The sequence below is a fragment of the Lissotriton helveticus genome, chromosome 3_2 (genome assembly GCF_964261635.1).
Source record: "Lissotriton helveticus chromosome 3_2, aLisHel1.1, whole genome shotgun sequence".
In the NCBI taxonomy this organism is placed as follows: Eukaryota; Metazoa; Chordata; class Amphibia; order Caudata; family Salamandridae; genus Lissotriton; species Lissotriton helveticus.
This window is the reverse complement of record NC_136062.1, coordinates 37,480,517-37,501,696: the sequence shown is the minus strand read 5'-3', so window position 1 is coordinate 37,501,696 and position 21,180 is coordinate 37,480,517. Positions and strand designations below refer to the sequence as shown.

Below are 21,180 nucleotides of genomic sequence, written 5' to 3'. Positions count from 1 at the left end.
GTGGGGTAGGTTGTGGTAGATTGGAGTGTGTTAGATTGGGGTAGAGTGAAGTGGGGCAAAATGGGGTATAGTAGAGTGGGGTACAGTGTAATAGGTTGGAGTGGGGTGATTTCCCAAAGAGGGTATGCTTTAATCAATGTCCTTGATAGCAGTATACAGAACACTTGTAAGGTAATTCATTTCAGGAACACACTCAATAAAGTGTACAGTAAATCTGGTCCTGAACACGATAAACACGTTAATTATTTTTAGAAGTATGCAGCGTTCAATTATTCCCATGTTTCCTGTGACATAATGTTTTTATAGTGCATAACATGCTTGAATTTTCTACTGGGGCTAAACATTAACACAACTGCTACTAGTGAGACTTGGGAGCCACAGCAATGTATTCTTGTGCAGTTGGCTCAACAGAGAGAGGGAAATGTTGCAGATGACATCAACATATAGTTTCTGAAAACTGTTATGCCAGATTATTAGCGTTGTTGAATGGGATCATATCCTGGTGAAATACTTGGTTAGGCAACTCTAGTACATCTTTTAAATGTGTATTGCTTGAAGATCTCTGATCCAATTTGCTTTCCCTAAACCGGCCCAGTAAGTTTCGGCTTTATGTTTTTTGCCAAAGACAAAGAATTGATTTCCTCCAATGTCTCTAGTGTCTGTCCCACAATAATATATTACGCATTATCTCACCCCTTTTCTTTTCACATTTGTGATTAAAGGTTTCCACATTTGCAAACTGAAAGTTCAATGTGTCTGTTTAGAAGATATTTCTTTCTTTGTTTTTTTGTTTTTGTTTCTCCGTTGGATATCTTCAATCTGTTTAATACTTACAGTTCACATAAGACATTTTGCTTAGGAATCTTTTATGAACATTCCACCAAAGGGAGAGAGGATGTGGCCTAGGCTAGGGCGGTTGATCTCAAATCTGGGGAACAGGGTTTGAGTCTCTGCAGGGACGCTCAATATTCTTTGATTCTGGCCAAATCACAGAATTTCCCTGTGCCTAAAAAATAACAAGTATTTGCAATGCAATCGGTCTCGCCTTCGGGCCCTTATATGTATTTAGCTATTCAGCACATTAGTCTGGGTGCTGAAACATCTACTGTTCTTTAACATGGAGGGACGGTAAGCACCAAATTGCATGACACACCAGGTATGGGAACACATGGAGAGAAATATTGCCTTTTAGCGGAAATTCGTATAGCCCAAAGCTCTGTTTTTAATATAAAACCAGGTCCTTCGGTGTTCATATCACTGAAAATACAAGATTTAAAAAATATATAATTGTTTACGGGTGCTTGTAGAAGATACATTCTGTGGACTGGAATCTAGAGAGTGCTAAAGTGATTCTGGTATTGTACTGACCTCTGCTGGTCGATTTCTATCAAGAAAGTTATATATAGGCAGTTGCCAGAAAAAAAAAAAAATTATCTCAGCAGAAAGCATTTCTGGTATTTTACTGACCTCTGCTGGTCGTTTTCTAACAATACAGTTAAATAGGGGCAGTTGAACAGAAAAAAAGTCCCTAAGCGGAAGCAGACAAGGCCTATGGCTGATCTCCAGATCCCAGAAAGTACATACACATATAATTATATAATACGTATATATATATATATACTAAAGTATATACAAGAGGTCTTGAATGCTCGACCTAATGAATGTCGCCTTGTGTAAGGCAACTGGTGCTAATGTAGAGCGTTCTGATACATTCGGGTCAAGTTTGCGCTATATAGAACTCCGAAGGGAAACAAAAAACGCAATATAAATTTAACCTGGGGCTAATCATCTTCACAGCATCTCACTATTCCCTTTTGTTCCCCTATGGGTTGTTTGCTTATGTCAAAGCCCCAGACACAATTCTAATGTATCTGTGGTCATTAAATGTGTTTTTGCTCTGTGCTTTTCCAATTTTTAGGAGTAATGGAAAGCTTGGTAATTTGTCAACAATTTTTCTCGATATTATACAGATACTACTTGTTTTTCCGGGTCCAGATTCCGTTTCAGTCGCAGATAGTGTTATGTGTCTTCAGAAATACATGAAGAGTGATATATGTTTCAAGCAAGATGATGATTCTGCAGACGAGCCCTCCCCTAAACACCGGAAGCACAGCTTTCAAGATGTCGAAGCCCCGAATGAAACCAAACAGAGCAGTACAAATAAAGACAAGGAACAGATCAATATGAGGACTAAGTTGAAGACAGTCATATTCATTGACAGCACGTGGAACCAGACAAATAAGATCATATCTGATGAACGACTACAAGGTAACTGCAAATGACGTTGTACAAGTATGATGCATATATTCTGTGTAGTTGTTGGAATTTGCACTTTTGACTATAGTTGCTTGTTAGATGTTACTTGACGGCACAGCTATCGCTAGACATTGTCATTAACCTAAAAAGGGCTTTAAAAAGCACAACCAGGATAGCTCCTTTGGCAGGGGCGCATCTTGGTCAGTAAGATTGGGGGGCGGAGGGGGAGGGGGGAGGGAGGGGCGAGCTACAGATATCTCAACGATCACACTAGCATATAATGTATAAATAGATTATACGACAAGCAGGGCTCATGAGAGGGGCTTAAAGGGCAGCAGAAAGGGAGAGGAATGCAGATTGGTATGAGTACTAAGTTAGAAAATTCAATATTTGGTAAAAAAATTTGGGACATTAAAAACAGGAGATTTGTGTGTGTTTTTGTCAGTGTGAAATCCGACAAACACCTCACCATATCTGACTGAAAGCACCTGTATCCAACCATTCATAACAAAATACATTTAATTGGGGGGCGGGGGTGTAACACCCCAAACACCTCCCCTGAAGCTACACACCTGGTCTTTGGCTCCACCCACGTGTTGGTAGCCTGGAGTACATGTTTTGATCGGTCACAAGTTGCATGCTTGCCCTCCACTCAACTACAATCATTTTGTTCATTTATTCAGCTTCCTGAGCTTGAGCTTTCAGGGGCACAAAGATAACATGGTAAGTTAACGTGCCTTAGATAATTAGATAATGTATGGTGTTTGTTTTTCTCTAGCACCAGCTAAAAAGAGATACCGGTCATTAACTTTAGACTTCAGATTGCAATTTCATGTTTGAAAGCCCATAGCTACACTAATCTAGCAGGATTTTTAGGTCTAGCTGGACACTGTACAAAAAAGAGCTTTCAGTGCCATAACGAGAATGGGGCTCTCCCACATATTGGTTCCTCTGAGTTTAGGATTTATTTGGGTTGAATTTGCGGGCTTTCACTAAAAAGACTGCTTGTATTGCACTTATTTGACTTGTGACAGTTTACTCTCAATACAGCAGGCCTGAGTTGCTTATGGTGGCAAGCCAATTATAATGGCTATAGACCTGGCCTGTTTATCATGACATGTTATGATAAAGGCTTTGGATTTGACATATTTATTATGAAAGCATATGTTAAAGTCAATAAGCATTTATGTGTTATTATACTATATTTAAGTATTAGATTATAGTAGTTACATGTAATATCACAGATTATTGAAGTAGGCGATGGTTCCGGTGTTAGTCACCTAGTGTAGCAAACGTTTGATATTTATTACATTGTGCTAAAGTCTGTGGTCAGTTATTTTGTTACATGGAACCTCTCAAATTACTGTAGTAAACAAGGGTTTGGGCGGCACATCTGAATACATGCTGAGTATAATTGATTTGCACTATATTACTGATTATTAGGATCAGATTTTATATTTTTTTGACAACTCTAATTTTTTGTGGTATACCTGCTGGTTGCCTTGTGGGAAGACTTAATCAAACAGTGACATCTGCCACTTTTGTGCCAGAACTTCCACTGCGCCAAACTCTTAAACAATACCCCAAATTACAGGAGAAGAGCAGCAAACCAAATTTTAGTGAACTAAAACGCACAACAACATTTAGGTTTGGTCATCCCTCAGAAGAGTATAGATTTCTGGAGATTGTTGCTAAAGAAATAGACAATTTGGATAATTGAAACAGTGTCTTACTTGATGATGAGACAATCTGACCTCCTTCCTCTTTTAGATTTACAGGTGAATTATATTTGCATTACTCCTCCAATGTTTTATCAGTGTGATCTATTTGTTGTGTGGATGTAGGTGTATAAATGTGGAATTTGTATAGTGCAAGCCAAGCTGATGGATGAATTATCTTTTAATGGGATGACGGTGACCACATACTTATAAAAGCGTGTGCAAGTGGTGGATCTTGAATCTGACAGAGCTTAGTTGATGAGTGTATTTGTGCCTTATCACCTCTTTTGTGCATTAAGACTAAAAAAGCTTGGCGTCTAAATTCCCTTTATTAGTTTGGTTGCACCTACTCTGGATTGCTCACATGCTATTTTTTTTTTATTACATTTTAAATGCAGAACTGATCAATGAAGTAATATAGAAAACTTGAGCCAATCATCCAGCTAGATGGCTCTTACCTTGTAAATCAGAAAATTAAAACCTGGAAGTGTGTTTGTTTATTTCTGGGTTTAATAATACAAACCAGACATCTGGAACACAGTGTCTTACAAAGTGTGTATTGATATGGCAAGAAATGCCTGATATCCGCTTTATGCAAATTCAGTTCGTGTTTTTGGTGATAAGCTCGAGCCCACCTTCCTCCACTTCCATTTAGATCAAAGTTATTTCAGTCATTAGTAATTTTACAACGAATCACTTTAGGGGGTATTGACATATCTCATACCACATGAGACACTTTTGGGAGGCTATTGAGGTATGTAACCGGTTGTTATATGTTGACACGTTTTGAATAAATTAGACCTGCAATTTTGTTAACTTCCTTTGCTCTCCCTTTCATGGAATATGTTAACTGTCCACAGGTCATCACATTTTAAATACTTAGTTGCCAATGGATTGGATTGGATTGAATATGGTTTTTGTATAGCGCAGTAGCTACCCGCAGGCATCCTAGCGCTTAGCCAAGTACAGGTGAGTGGGGAGGGTAATTTTATCTGCTGAAGAGAAAGGTTTTTAATTTTTTCCGAAAGTGCAGGAGGTTGGGTTCTGAGTGAATAGAGATTGGGAGGGAGTTCCAGAGTCTTGCCGCGTTTGTTGAGAACATTCTTCCTCCACTCCTTTCTCTTTTGAACCTAGATCTGAGGACTTGAAAGGTGTGAGTTGACCTGAGCTGTCTGTTGGGGTGGTAAGGGGTAATCAGGATGTGGTTGAGGATTGCTCCTTTCCTCCAGTAGGCGCGGTGGGCAATGCACATGCTTTTAAAATTAATCCTGTCTTTTACTGGCAGCCAGTGGAGGGTTTTTAGTTCGGATTTCACTGATAGGCAGCGGGGGATGCGCAGAAGTTTACGGGCAGCGCAGTTTTGTATCACCTGGAGCTTTTTCAGGGTAGATTCAGGGGCACCTAGATAAAGGGCATTTCCGAATTCCAGCCGGGAAAGGATTAAGCCCTGGACCATGATTTGTCTGGGTTTGTAGGGGAGAAGTGGTAGGATTTTTCGTATGAGTCTCATAATGCCCATGCAGGTGGCAGATAATTTAGTTGCCTGGTGCCCGAAGGATAGTGTGCTGTCTAGCCATATTCCTAAACTCTTCATGGTGTTCCTGGCTATGGGTGCTGGGCCTAGATCTGATGGCCACAGAGACTCAATGGATTTTTGAGGGGAGTTACCCAGTACCATTAGCTCAGTTTTGTCGCCGTTTAGCTTCAGGTACGACTGGCTCATCCAGGTACTTACAGCTTCCATGCATCCTCTGAGGTCATTGGAGCAAGAGGAGGGATGATTTAGGGTAACCACCAGCTGCGTGTCATCTGCGTAGGACACAACTTGGACGCCGAAAGGGCGGATTATTTCTGCGAGGGGGTGCATGTATATGTTAAACAGTGTGGGGCTCAGGGAGGAGCCCTGGGGAACCCCACAACTGAGTGGTTTACTGGGCGAGGTGGTGTTGCCTTCGCAGACTCGGAATGAGCGGTCTGAAAGAAATGAACGTATCCAGGCCACCGCTGTAGATGTTATCCCTAGTTCTGCGATCCTGTGAAGCAAGATGTCATGATTCACAGTGTCGAAGGAGGCACTGAGGTCCAATAAGATAATGGCCGCAGTGCCGCCCTGATCCGTGATCATTCTTGCTCCTTCTGTTACGGCTAGTAGGGCGGTTTCTGTCCCATGCATGGGGCGGAACCCAGTTTGAGATGAGTCTAGTAATTTATTTGCTTCCAGGAATTTTGTACGGGATTGGTTGACATGCTTTTCCGCGATTTTGGATATCCATGGTAGCAGGGAGATTGGGCGATAATTACCCGGGTTCATTTGATCTAAATTGGTTTTTTTCAGGAGGGCTTTAACTGTTGCCTGCTTCCATTTTGGGGGGACAAGTCCTGAGGAGAGTGAGTTATTAATTAAGTTCAGAATGATGGGCAGTATGGTGGGGGTGATTGTTCTGAGGAACTGAGCTGGGGCAGGGTCGCTGGGGGATCCAGACTTTACCTGGAGTATTATGGTCTCCAAGCTAATAGGTTCCAGAGGTGGAAAGTTTTCTAGGGTGGTAGGTGGAGATGGACTGATATCCCTTTGTTGTAATGTGGGGTGAGGGGATAGGGGAAAGGATGCATAGATTGTGGCTATTTTATTGAGGAAGTAGTCTGCCTGTTCATTGCAGCGGATTTGAGCAGTAAGAGGATCTGATGGTTTATCGGGAAGTTTGAGCAGGCTTTTCGCGATTTGAAATATTTCCTTGGGTATAGATGCTGCTTCGTTAATTTTGTTTTCGTAGAAGGTTGCTTGGACTTTTTTTATGTCATTTTTATAGATTTTTATGGCGGCCCGATATTCATCTTTGCTGGTTTGTGAATAATCGATGCGCCATTTCCGTTCCAATCTTTTGCATTCTTTTTTAAGAGTGCGCAGATCCTGTGAATACCAAAGAGCGTTTTTTGGTCTCTGTTTGGGTTTGACGTCCTTAAATGGGATAGTAAGATCTAAGGAGCAGGTAATCCAGTTGTTAAAGTTGTCATTATTGATAATCGGATCGGGGTTGTTTAGTGGGACAGAGGCTTCCAGAGTTGTTGTCCATAGGTTGGTGTTAAGTTGTGACCATTTGCGGTCCCTACAGGAGGCGGTGGAAGGTTTAGGACGTGGTCCGAATGGCGCCCAGGTAAAAGGGATCAAGAAATGGTCCGTCCATGGGAGGGGAATGGGTGGATTCACTGTGAGATGAGTACAGTTAGTAAAGATTGGGTCTAGGAGGTGACCTTTTTCATGGGTGGGTTGCAGCACTCGCTGGGAGAGTTCTAGTGCCTCTAGATTGTTACATAGTTCGGTGGCAGCTGAATCTAGGGGGTCATCTAGGGGGGCACATTCAGGTCGCCTAATAAGGTGAAATTAGGTGAAGAGCAGACACAGTTGGCTGCCTCCGGTGCGAGTTGGTTTATAAAGTTAGTCGGAGTGCTTGGTGGCCGATAGATAAGAGTCCCAGAGAATGTGCATGTGGGGGAGAAGTCCAGAGAAAAAGTAAGGTGTTCGCATCTGGATAGGGTAGTTGGAGAGGAGCGGCATGTGTAGTAGTTCTTGTAAATGATGGCTATGCCGCCGCCTTTTCCAGATGAGCGGTCGACCCGAAGTATTTGGTATCCTGCGGGAAGAGCTTGAATGACATAGGGATCGGATTCAGATTGTAGCCATGTTTCTGTGAGAAAAGTGGCGTCGGGTTCTTTGTCGGAGATTAACAGAGATATTTCTGTGGCATGTTTAGGGAGAGACCTGCAGTTCAGCAGGAACATAAGATATGAGGGGGTGGGGGTGGGTTTATGCCATTTTGAAACGTGCACTGTGGGTAGCTGAAGAGTTTCGAAGAGGGATTCCAGGACGCTAGGCATTGGTCAATGACGGGGCCTCGTAGTTGATGTAATGTGCTGGAAGAGTAAGAGATGAAATTATGTTTGCCAGCGGTAGTGGCCCCTGGTCCCGGTTGGTCGCGGACGGGCGCAGACGGGCTTGCCTTTGGCGCGCCTTCGGCGCCCCGCCGGCGCCGCCGCTGCACCCGTCCGCTGCGCCTCCTGGGTAAGGTAATCATTTTATAGCGGCGAGGGCGTGCGGGTGGGAGGGGCCTAGCCCTGGTGATTTGTCTCGTGTTCCTTACCCAAGATGGTGGGTCCGGAAATGTAAGTTCTGCAGGGGAGCCGAGGCTCAATCGGGTTTTCGAGGGGGCAGGATCCACTCTCACTTCAGCGGCAACTGAATGTAAGTGGCGATTGATTATTTTTTTTTTTAAATGCAGTTTCTCCAATAGCGATCTTTTGGAGCGAGGTTTAAAATAATAATAGTAGGCTTTTAAATCAAGCGTCAAGTTTAAAAAACAATGTCCCGGCTTCCGCCTCAGGACCAAACGACACACCACACTCACTCGTAGTCAGTGGACTTCATCTAATACTGCAGATGACATACAGGAGAATTCTTGTTGCCCATGTTTGCTAATAATGCAATGCATGTGGCACACAAAATGCAGTTGGTGTGGTCCCATTCTCACAGCGCAAGAATGGGCAAGTGTTGAAGGCATGGGCTTTTGACTGGTGTGCCCAGAACTATTATTAATGGCACAAATATGTGTGCTTTTTCTTCTTTATTTCTATTCTCTTTCTGAAATTCTGTCGAGAAGAGGATATTGGCAGCATGCCTCTGATATTTCCACAAAGATGTGACTGAGAGGGTTAAAATATCTTGTTTCTGCTGGAAGATAAATGCTATCAACAAAGAATTAGATCTGCTACTTTTGCTTTAACAGTTTTTAATTATTTATAATCTCTGTGTCTAATACCTTCCCAAATTGGCATATATAGCACTGTTCTCAGCTCCCTGTTCCAGTTGCGCATTTATGCCAGTATAGTAATGTCCAGACATTAGTGCTGAGTGAAGAAGAACTAAAATAATCCTTAAATAATTCCCACCTGAAAAACGGCATTGCGAACAGGGTAACATTTCTAATGACTGTGGCCAGTTACAACCTCATGTATGATCTTTGCTGGTGATGTGAGGGCACCACACCTATGTTGGACTTTGTCGTGTTTAGAAACCGTGCCTTCCTGGTAAGGATCTTTGAGCTTCGAGGGCAGCCACCTCCCGCTTTCCTCACAGTGCGGCAGTTTTGCTGAGCAGGTTTCATGTATTAAGTTCGTGCTTGGAATTGTTTTTTGATTAGCGACACCACACTCCGAAAGCTGAACCCAACATTGGCACAGCTTTGTGAGTTCTGTCCGCCTCTCAAGATCCTTTTTTGCCTCTCTAGGAACAGTCTTCCACACTCTGCAATATTCATTCACTAAAGGTTTTACTGGTATTCACTGGCTTCTCTAGTAATCGCGCAAAACTGCCTGTGTGGGGCTTAGATTGACTGACAACCACATGCATAGCTTTCTTGTGGGTGAAGGAATACAGAAGTCAGGCACAGAGTTGGTATGACCATCAAATTCTTATAACGCACAACCAGTTCTCTTAAGTCATTGCTTAGTTCTCTTACTATTTGTAAATCACACACACATAACCATAAAACGGGTTAATTGAACTAAACAAACCTTAACAACGCATTTGCAACGAGATAAATATAAAAGCCTATGAAATATCAAGCAACATCTGAAACTAAGCCAACACACTTAATTCATCTATTTTTGGCTAAAATATTTGTATCCATGTGTTTAATTCCTTAACTGCCAAGGCTTTTCCACCCCCTGTGCGGAGCCTTGTTTTATGCTTTTTTGGCCACTATATGATGCTGGTAAGCTAAAACGAGAAAATATTACCATGTCGGCAAGATTTTTGATGACTGAGGGTTATGAGGCATAGAGCTTTACTTGATTTAAAGTACATCTTTAGGTTGTATTACCTCACTTTGAGTTTTAAGAATGTTGGTCCAACACTGTGAATTGGCAGGTGCGCAGTACAAGGTTTTTGAAAGGATTTCCTTATTGCCACTGATAACCACTGATGTCGGTTACCGACCTCCACCGCCGGTGCCTGTATTGCCTTGGGGCCGACCATGACGACAACTCGTGCCCCGACTGCCGGGCCTTGATGTCGAAGGCTAGGGGGGAGTGGTCCCGTAAGCGCCTCGAGCTCCGGCAGACGGCCCCCGCCATTCATGGTCCAGGTCGAGGAGGAGGTCGAAGGACCTGTCGCTGGGCCACAGTCATCGAAGCTCGGCAAGTCGACACAATTCGTCGGGCTCCAAGTCCTCGGGTAAGAGGCACAAGAAGTCGAAGAGACGACATCGCTCTTCCGACTCCCCCCCGACGCTCGCGTGACGCGGCCGGGGGTTCGGGAGACACCGCCCACGCGGCCCAAGAATTCTTTGGTAGGGCATTTAGGGTCAGTGATGAGTTGAGTTTAGTGAGATCTTGTTGATGGTGTCTCAGTAAGATTCTGTGCTGCCCTTATAGCCATGTTCTGTCAGTAGGGTTGTATGTTTCCATTTTAGTCTCTCAGGGTTTCTGTTCTCTTTATTTAGTCTTGTTATGTCAATGTTGAATTAAACAGCATTCCTTTTGCAGATTCGTAGCCTTTTTGTTTTAATAGGATGGACGATGTTGAATGCCACAGTTTGCCATTGGTGGAACCATTTTATTGACATTTTCATTTCAAACGGGAAAACGGCAATAGATTTACTTGCACTCAGTTTAGTCCAATTTCTTCCATGGTCTAGAGCTGAAGGTTACATTTGATTCAGAGTCAGCTTATACTGCCAAAGGGAGGTTAATAAGAATCGATCACTCTATCATCTAGTTTAAATTTATCTAAAAAAAACAGGTTAGTGTTAGATTCCCTACCTTAGAATATCCCCTGGCGTCAGACTGGATCCGGAAAGTTTTGCGTAGCAGTACCCATGCGCTTCGGTAGGCCTCGTCTGCGTCTCCGTTGTCGGCGTTGTTGGCGCCGGGATTACGCCGTCGGAGTACTTAGACGCCGCCCTCGCGCGCTGACGTCAGTTGTTTTTTTTTTTTTCGCGCCAGCAGGCGCAGATCTGGAAAAAGCAGTACTCCTTAGTCACATTTTGACTAGCTTTTTCGATCTTTTTTGATCCTGTTTCGAGTCGTAAAGACTATCGGTGCCGGTAGGGATGCCTGGGTTCAAGCCCTGTGCCGATTGCAACCGACTGATGTCAGTTACCAACCCCCACGGCCAGTGCCTGTATTGCCTTGGGGCCGACCATGAAGACAACTCGTGCCCCGACTGCCGGGCCTTGACGTCAAAGGCTAGGTGGGAGCGGTCCCGTAAGTGCCTCGAGCTTCGGCAGTCGGCCCGCGCCGTTCACAGTCCAGGTCGAGGAGGAGGTCGAAGGACCAATCGCAGGGCCACAGTCATAGAAGCTCGGCGAGTCAACACCATTCGTTAGGCTCCAAGTCCTCAGGTAAGAGGCACAAGAAGTCGAACAGACAACATTTCTCTTCTGACCCCCCCAGACGCTCGCGCGGCGCGGCCGGGGTTTCGGGCGACACTGCCAGCTCCATACCCGCCGGTCCCTGGGCTGAATGCGACGCCGGAGGAGATCGATGCCCTCCTCATGGCCATGAGGTCGCTCTCTCCTCCGTCGAGTCCCGCTGTGGCGCCTTCGGGCCCCGCTGCCCCGACTAGGAGCCCAAGCAGGCCGGGTGCTTCTGCCCCGGCGCCGTCGACGACTCCGGAACCGGGTCGCCGCTGGTCGACCTTACGACCCCTCCGCCGGTGCCGACCCCCACGGTGTCGCCCCTGACGCCGTCCCAGGATGACGTCATCCCCGGTCCCTCCCTCGGTCCGGATCCGGCGTCGTACCGGCGTCGCTCGACGCCGCACTCGACGCCGAGAGAAGAGCAATTCTTCCTTGATCCGGCCCCATCCTTTGAACCTGACTATCAGGAGATGGGAGGCGAGGGGGACTGGGAGGTGTCTGAGGACCCTCTGGCACGAGAGTGCTTCTCGTTTCAGGACTGGGCAGTGGATCTAGGGGAGGCCAGTGGTTTGGACACTTCGCCCGACACTGGCTTTGTCTCCCCTCCTACCGTGGCTATGGAGGAGAGGGGACTGCTTACAGCGTGGTGCTGACGAGGGCGGCCAAGGCCTTGAGTCTTGAGCTCCCCATCGCGGCCGTGAGGACTAGCCTCCTCACCAAGGTCCTTAAACCGCAGGCAAGCTCTTCGGAGCCTCTACTGCCGTTTAATGAGGCCCTTACTGACGTTCTGTTGGGCACTTGGTCCAGGCCTGCTGCAGGTCCCCCTTTAGATCGGAACGTGGCCAGGCGCCACCGCCTGGCCCCGGGCGACCCTAGCTTCCTGTCCACCCACCCCGAGAGCCTGGTTATTCAGGGCTCTAACTCCGAGACCGCATTCCCAACTGCACCACCTGATCGGTAATCTAAAAGGTATGAGCAGTTCGGTAAGAAGCTGTTGTCCTCACTTAGTTTGGGGTTGCAGTCGGTCAACACGCTTGCCTTTTGGGCCGTTATACCCACTCTCTGTGGGACACGGTTGCGGACGTGCTGTCAGCTTGCCCGGAGGAGGCCCGGGTCAAAGTCGCTCAAGCTCTTGCGGAAGGGCGGGATGCAGCACGGTATTCTATCCGATGTGGCCTGGATACCACGGACTCGCTGGGCAGGGCGATTTCCACGACGGTGGCGGTTCGCCGCCACGTATGGCTGTGGTCCGCCAACTTTTCGGCTGATGTCCAGAATTCCCTCATGGACATACCGTTTGATGGCCGTCGCCTCTTTGGCGACAAGGCAGACAGTGCGCTTGAGCTTTTCAAGGACTCCAGGGCTACGGGCAAGTCCTTGGGCCTGTTGGGCCAGCGCCAGCAGACTTCTGCCTTTCGCTCCTTTCGTGGCCAAGGAAGGGGCGCCCCCTCACGTCCTGCCAGCCACGGGCCGCAGACTAACATCCAGCGTGCCGGCGGACGTGGTAACCGCCGTGGCGGTGCCAGGGGACAGCGGCGAGGCCAGTCCACAACCACCCCCACAGCATCCGCCTCAAAGCCTTCCTAGTCCGAGCTTTCAGGCCCATTCGACACCAGTGGGGGGGCAGGGTTCGCCATCACCTCCTCCACTGCGCTCCATCACATCGAGCGCGTTCCTGGGCCAGAAGTAGGGTGTGGTTGTTACTCGCACTACTTTCTGGTCCCCAAGAAGGGCAAAGGGGGCCAACGCCCTATCTTGGACCTGCGGAACGTCAACGGCTTCCTCCTGAAGGAAAAGTTAAAGATGCTGACTTTGGCTCAGGTCTTAGCTGCCCTAGACCCAGAAGACTGAATGGTAGCGTTGGACTTGCAGGACGCATATTTTCACATCCCCGTCCTGCCGGCCCACCGGCGTTACCTGCGGTTCACGGTAGGCCGCGAGTGCTTTCAGTTTACCGTGCTCCCCTTCAGCCTTACCAGCGCCCCTCGGGTGTTCACGAAAGTGATGGCGGTGGTCGCAGCCCATCTGCGCAGATTAGGGGTGTCAGTCTTCCCCTATCTCGACGACTGGTTGTTGAAGGCAGGCTCGCCCCAGACAGTCGTCAGTCACCTCCAGACTATGGCCAACATCTTGGCACCTGCTGGGTTTCTCCATCAATGTGCCGAAGTCACACCTGTGTCCCTCTCAGAAGCTTCTCTTCATCGGAGCGGTTCTGGACTCGGCGCAGTTTCGGGTTTATCCTCCCGAACAGCGGGTTCAGGATATTCAGGCTCTGATTCCAATCTTTCGGCCTTTATCCCGAGTCTCGGTCAGGTTGACGCTGCGGCGCCTGGGGCTGATGGTCTCCTGCATCCTTCTGGTGCATCACGCCAGGTGGCGGATGCGGGCTCTGCAGTGGGACCTGAAGTTTCAGTGGGCCCAGCATCAGGGCAACCTGTCCGACCATGTCCTGATCTCGGAGGGCACTGCGAGACAGTTGCAGTGGTGGCTCACGGACCGGGATTGGGTCAACGGCAGATCCCTCTCTCTACCCCAACCGGAGCACGTAGTAGTGACGGATGCGTCCCTCCTGGGCTGGGGGGGCCACATGGGCGAGGCGGAGATTAGAGGCCTCTTGTTTATGGCGGAGTCCCGGCTCCCTATCAACCTTTTGGAGCTGCGGGCATTCCTTCCCTCTGTCCGAGGAAGTGTAGTGCAGGTGTTCACGTCAACACCATCGCCATGTGGTACTGCAGCAAACAGGGCCGTCGGGAAGATTAAGCAAGCTAGGGAAGATTTAGCAAGCTATTGCCCAGAGTCACATGGTGCTGGGCTAATCTGACGCCGGAGCCGGGTATCGAACCGTGAGCCCACGGGTTCTGGAGTCAGACACCCTGGCCACTGCGCCACACCTCTTCCCTCTCTCATAGAATCCTTCTGGATAAGCTTTGAGAGATTGGTGTCAGAGGAATGGCTCTAAAATGGCTCAAATGCTTCCTGGCCAACAGAACACATCATGTTCAATTGGACACCTTTACATCACAGACCATGGCTGTTGACAAGGGGATCCCCCGGGGCTCCATCTTAAGCCCCACCTTATTCAACAGATATGTGTCTTCTCTGGCCACAATCATTAGATCCTGTGGATTCGAAACCATCTCATACGCGGAAGATACTCAAGTGATAGTCACTATCGAGACGGATCCCGTGTCAACCAGAGAAAAGTTCAAGAACTGCATGCTAAAAATTGCTACATGGATGACAGTGAATTATCTACAGCTCAACTCCAATAAAACGGATATCCTGCTGTTCGGAAAAGCAGTGGAGCTCTGGGCATCAGATTGGTGGCCTTCGGAGCTCGGCGAACCTCCTACACCTAAAAAGTGGGCGAAGAACTTGAGTATTATAGTTGATGACACACGTTCCTTTGAGGTGCATGTGAAAAATATCTCGGGCACATGTTTCGGCCTGATGTGAAGTCTGAGAAAAATCTTTCCTTGGATCGCCCTCTCGGCCAGAAAAACCCTTATACAGGCACTTCTAGTTAGCTGACTAGATTACGGTCACTCCCTACTCGTAGGGATCAGGGAAGATCTACTTTCAAGGCTAAAGGTTGTTCAAAATACAGTCGCACGTCTAGCCCTCAATCAGCCTGTCGGTACCCCGTCGGCACCCGTCCTACGACAGTTGCACTGGCTCCCTGTTAGGAAAAGAGCAGAATTCAAGCTTCTGTGTCTGGTGTTTAAATCACTCAGAGGAAAGAGTCCCTCTTCAGCTGTTGCCACTCTTTGCTATTCTTTTCCGTCTATATGTGGCACTGATGCTCTCCATTTGGGTTCGGTATTCTATTGTACCAGGCAACAGTGGCATTAATTGTATAGATTAATCAGAAGGCCCTTAATTTAATCTGCATATTAGGGGATTGTCTGGTTGCCCTTTCAGCTGAATGACAGTGAATCTACCTAGTGTGCATAGTAACAGAACATATGTCTTTGTCAGTAGGTTAGACCAGATGCTTGATTACAGAACTTTACCTGAGTGCCTTGGTTAGGTGTCTGTTCTAATCAGCCAGGAATCTGGACATCATTTTGAGAAAACTTTGTTTGGACACCCAGATTCAAAGAGTATTGCTTGCCTGCTTTCTAAACCTCTGTCTCCTCTCTAAGATCTTTCCATTTTACTCTTCTGAACTACATGCAATTATAATAATAATAATACTGTGATTTATTAAGCGCGACAGCTACCCCCAACACAGGGGTGTCCCGGCGCTAGAACACTAGGTGAAAAGGGCGTCAAAGGCAGAAGAGCGTATATTCGAGTCTACATTGCAGCTGTCCTGAAAAGCCACGTCTTCAGGGTTTTTTTTAAAGCAGAGTTCTGACTTAGCACTTCGTAAGGAGGCTGGAAGGGCGTTCCACAGTGCAGCTGTTTTAACCGTGAATGCTCTCCCACCTAGCCGTGATTTCTCAAAACGTGGAGTCTGAAGCCAGTTGAGAGAGTTAGAACGCAGCACCTGGTTTTGCTTATAGGGGCATAATATTTCCTTCAGATACTTCGGGCAGTTTCCGTTCAGAGCCCGATAGGCCATTGTCATGGCCTTAAATATGATTCTTTTCTCCACTGGAAGCCAGTGGAGTTTGTGTAAATGCGGAGAGATATGTTGTCGGAATGGGATACGGCAGACCATTCTCGCAGCCGCATTTTGAATCATCTGAAGGCGATGAATGCATATTTAGGGAGGCCAAGATACAAAGCATTGGCATAATCTAACCTCGATGTTACTATAGCATGTACAACTGTTTTGCGACAATCTTCCGGTAGAAAAAACTTTACGGCGATTTTTTTAATTTACTGAAGCAAGTCGCAGAGACCTGTTGTATTTGTGCTGAGAAGGTCAGATTTGATTTCCATTTCACTCCTAAATTTCGAATAGAGGTGGCCGGGTATGGCGAGCACCCATTTTTGATGGCCACCATAGTGCTGACTCAGGCACATTTCCTTGCCCAAAAAACAGAACCTCTGTTTTTTCCACGTTTAGCTTTAATTTATTAGAATTCTTCCACATAGCTATATCGCGTAGGCACCCCTTGAAATTTTTAAACCGTCTACCGTATGCTCTATAAAGGGGAAAACCAGCTGAGTGTCGTCAGTATAGGAAATAGCTTTCACTCCCCAGTTGGCAATCAGGGAAAATAGAGGAGCTAGTTGGCAATCAGGGAAAATAGAGGAGCTAGGTAGAGGTTAAAAAGTAAAGGACTCAGTGCTGAGCCCTGAGGTACACCACTTTTTTGGTTGGGATTCAAATGGCGTAAGGGCGACGTTTTGAGTGCGTCCTCTCAAATAAGAGGTCAGCCATGTGAGAACATTACCCTCAAAGCCCACTTCTTTTAGGCGCTCGCCCAAGATAGTGTGGTCAACAGTGTTGAATGCTGCAGACAGATCCAGGAGCACCTGTGTTCTCTCTAGATAGAAGAATGGGAATATGGTGAACTTGGGTCTCTCAGCAATCTATCCATATTGCAAGGATCCAGCTTGATTGACTTTGCAGTTATGCAAAAATGACTCTGAAGGAAGCAAAACAATCCCTAAATGAGTTCCCAGTGAAGCAACATATACGGATCACAACACCATGTATTGTACACCAGACCTATTGCAAGATAGGGATCTCTTTCTTTATGCAAGCTTCTGATACTGCAGATGTCCGGGGTTGGTAGGAAAGACCAGGTTAAGATCACTTTTTTACCTGAATGCATGATGGTGTGGCTGTCCTTTCTCAGTACTTGTGCCCACACTTTGCAACAAATTAAAATCTTTGCCTTACAGACAACTATGGTAAATTCCTTACTAAAACACCTGGTTGTTTTGCTAGTCTCTTTTGTGTTCCTTGGCTTCTCTCTCTTCAACTAGGAGAAACAGATTTTCAATTCTTTGTGTTTCTTAGCACCACATTTGGATGTTTCCAAATATGGTGAAACTCACCAACCAAGATTTTTTTTGCCCTTAGCCTACAGGCATATGAGGTAATTGCTGAGAGTATAAGAAAGTCTTTGTGTTTGTTTTACATTATTCTTCATAACCTGAGCTTGGGAGACTTCTGAATAATGGGGCTATTGATGAACTCAAGCAACATGGGGTAATAATTTGGCTACAGTAACATTCTGACTGTGACACCCAGTTGTTGATTTCTAACTTTTCTGTTTCATTTGGTGAATTATGTGCGATAGGGATACATATTTACATGATATGTCATATAAAAATGCTAAAATACAAGATATGCATAACATGGCCAAGTTATGCATATCTTGTATTTTAGCATTTTTATAGCATTAGCTGACACCCCAAAGTGCTTTCTATAACAGTTCAGTCAGTAGTTACTATGTTCTGTAATGAGTGCATTGGAGAACGGTGCTTGCAGCAATACAAACAATTTAGTGTTCAACTTTGGTGTTGTGTGGGATGCCCAGAGAGTATGCTCCAATTTTGGGGCAGCAGCATGTACAAGCAGCTTACAGTTCTGGAAAAGGTTTGTAGGAATAGGATCACAAGTAGCGTATACAAACTATCCATTTTCAGAAAGTGATAAGGTTGATTCCAGCATTTGGAAAAAGCCAGGTCTTTCTTACTGCTCTGCTGTTTGATAGCTCATGGTCCTTATGCTCTTTAGGTAGTGTATTTTAGAGCTTACATATTGAGAAAAAACTACCATGTCGGCAAGATTTTTGATGATTGAGGGTTATGAGGCATAGAGCTTTACTTGATTTAAAGTACGTCTTTAGGTTGTATCACCTCACTTTGAGTTGTAAGAATGTTGGTCCAACACTGTGAATTGGCTGGTGCGCAGTACAAGGTTTTTGAAAGGATTTCCTTATTGCCACTGATAACCACTGATGTCGGTTACCGACCTCCACCACCGGTGCCTGTATTGCCTTGGGGCCGACCATGACGACAACTCGTGCCCCGACTGCCGGGCCTTGATGTTGAAGGCTAGGCGGGAGCGGTCCTGTAAGCGCCTCGAGCTCCGGCAGACGGCCCCGCGCCATTCATTTCCAGGTCGAGGAGGAGGTCGAAGGACCTGTCGCTGGGCCACAGTCATCGAAGCTGGGCAAGTCGACACAATTCGTTGGGCTCCAAGTCCTCAGGTAAGAGGCACAAGAAGTCGAAGAGACGACAGCGCTCTTCCGACTCCCCCCGACACTCGTGCAACGCGTTTCGGGAGACACCGCCCACGCGGCCCAAGAATTCTTTGGTAGGGCATTTAGGGTCGGTGATGAGTTGAGTTGAGTTTAGTGAGAGCTTGTTGATGGTGTCTCAGTAAGATTCTGTGCTGCCCTTATAGCCATGTTCTGTCAGTAGGGTTGTATGTTTTCCATAATAGTCTCTCAGGGTTTCTGTTCTCTTTATTTAGTCATGTTATGTCAATGTTGAATTAAACAGCATTCCTTTTGGAGATTCGTAGCCTTTTTGTTTTAATAGGACGGACGATGTTGAATGCCACAATGCCATTGGTGCAACCGTTTTATTGACATTTTCATTTCAAACGGGAAAACGGCAAAAGATTTACTTGCACTGAGTTTAGTCCAATTTCTTCCATGGTCTAGAGCTGAAGGTTACATTTGATTCAGAGTCAGCTTATACTGCCAAAGGGAGGTTAATAAGAATCGATCACTCTATCATCTAGTTTAAATGTATCTGAAAGAAACAGGTTAGTGTTAGATTCCCTACCTTAGAATATCCCCTGGCGTCAGACTATATCCGGAAAGTTTCGCGTAGCAGTACCCATGTGCGTCGGTAGGCGTCGTCTGCGTCTCCGCGTCCGTTGTCGGCGTTGTTGGTGCCGGGATTACGCCGTCTGAGTACTTAGACGCCGCCCTCGCGCGCTGACGTCAGTTCTTTTTTTTTTTTCCCGCCAGCAAGCGCAGATTTGGAAAAAGCAGTACTCCTTAGTCACATTTTGACTAGCTTTTTCGATCTTTTTTGATCCTGTTTCGAGTCGTAAAGACTATCGGTGCCGGTAGGGATGCACGGGTTCAAGCCCTGTGCCGATTGCAACCGACTGATGTTGGTTACCGACCCCTACCGCCGGTGCCTGTATTGCCTTGGGGCCGACTATGAAGACAACTTGTGCCCCGACTGCCGGGCCGTGACGTCAAAGGCTAGGTGGGAGCGGTCCCGTAAGTGCCTCGAGCTTCGGCAGTCGGCCCCGCACCGTTCACGGTCCAGGTCGAGGAGGAGGTCGAAGGACCAATCGCAGGGCCACAGTCATCGAAGCTCGGCGAGTTGACACCATTCGTCGGGCTCCAAGTCCTTAGGTAAGAGGCACAAGAAGTCGAAGAGACAACATCGCTGTTCCGCCCCCCACGCCCCCCGCCCCCCAAACGCGGCCAGGGGTTCGAGCGACACTGCCAGCTCCATACCCTCCGGACCCTGGGCTGAATGCGACGCCAGAGGCGATCGATGCCCTCCTCATGGCCATGAGGTCGCTCTCTCCTCAGTCGGGTCCCACTGTGGCGCCTTCGGGCCCCGCGGCCCCGACTGGGAGCCCAAGCAGGCCGGGTGCTTCGGCGCCGTCGACGACTCCGGTCCCGACGTCGCAGGGCCCCACCTGATCCGGGTCAGGAACCGGGTCGCCGCTGGTCGACCTTACGACCCCTCCGCCGGTGCCGAACCCCAGGGTGTCGCCCCCGAAGCCGTCCCAGGATGACGTCGTCCGCGGTCCCTCCCTCGGTCCGGATCCGGCATCGGACTGGCGTTGCTTGACGCCGCACTCGACGCCGAGAGAAGAGCAATTCTTCCATGATCCGGCCCCATCCTTTGAACCTGACTATCAGGAGATGGGAGGCGAGGGGGACTGGGAGGGGTCTGAGGACCCTCTGGCACGAGAGTGCTTGTCGTTTCAGGACTGGGCAGTGGATCTGGGGGAGACCAGTGGTTTGGACACTTCGCCCGACACTGGCTTTGTCTCCCGTCCTACCGTGGCTACGGAGGAGGGGCCTGCTTACAGCGTGGTGCTGACGAGGGCGGCCAAGGCCTTGAGTTCCCCATCGCGGCTGTGAGGACTAACCTCCTCACCAAGGTCCTTAAACTGTAGGCAAGTTCTTCGGAGCCTCTACTGCCATTTAATGAGGCCCTTACTGACGTTCTGTTGGGCATTTGGTCCAGGCCCGCTACAGGTCCCCCTGTAGATTGGAACATGGCCAGGCACCACCGCCTGGCCCTGGGCGACCCTAGCTTCCTGTCCACCCTCCCCGAGAGCCTGGTTATCCAGACCTCTTACTCCCAGACCGCATTCCCGACTGCACCACCTGATCGGTAATCTAAAAGGTATGAGCAGTTCGGTAAGAAGCTGTTCTCCTCACTTAGTTTGGGGTTGCAGTTGGTCAACACTGCTTGCCTTTTGGGCCGTTATACCCACTCTCTGTGGGACACGGTTGCGGACGTGCTGTCAGCTTGCCCGGAGGAGGCCCGGGTCAAACTCGCTCAAGCTCTTGCAGAAGGGAGAGATGCAGCACGGTATTCTATCCGATGTGGGCTGGATACCACGGACTCGCTGGGCAGAGCGATTTCCACAACGGTGGCGGTTCGCCGCCACTCCTGGCTGTGGTCCGCCAACTTTTTGGCTGATGTCCAGAATTCCCTCATGGACATACCGTTTGATTGCCGTCGCCTCTTTGGCGACAAGGCAAACGGTGCGCTTGAGCTTTTCAAGGACTCCAGGGCTACGGGCAAGTCCTTGGGCCTGTCGGGCCAGCGCCAGCAGACTTCTGCCTTTCGCTCCTTTCGTGGCCAAGGAAGGGGCGCCCCCTCACGTCCTG

The 21,180-nt window shown here is 47.7% G+C and overlaps 1 protein-coding gene across 4 annotated transcripts in view; it reads left to right on the top strand.

The window, feature by feature from the left end:
- Positions 1-21,180, top strand: part of DTWD1 (DTW motif tRNA-uridine aminocarboxypropyltransferase 1) — a 151,102-nt gene that overhangs the window by 76,575 nt on the left and 53,347 nt on the right. For all 4 annotated transcript variants that reach the window (XM_078684778.1, XM_078684777.1, XM_078684779.1 and 1 more), the window contains one exon: positions 1,971-2,268. In XM_078684778.1, coding sequence (XP_078540904.1) covers positions 1,971-2,268 — 298 coding nt within the window. The remainder of the gene's footprint in view (positions 1-1,970; positions 2,269-21,180) is intronic.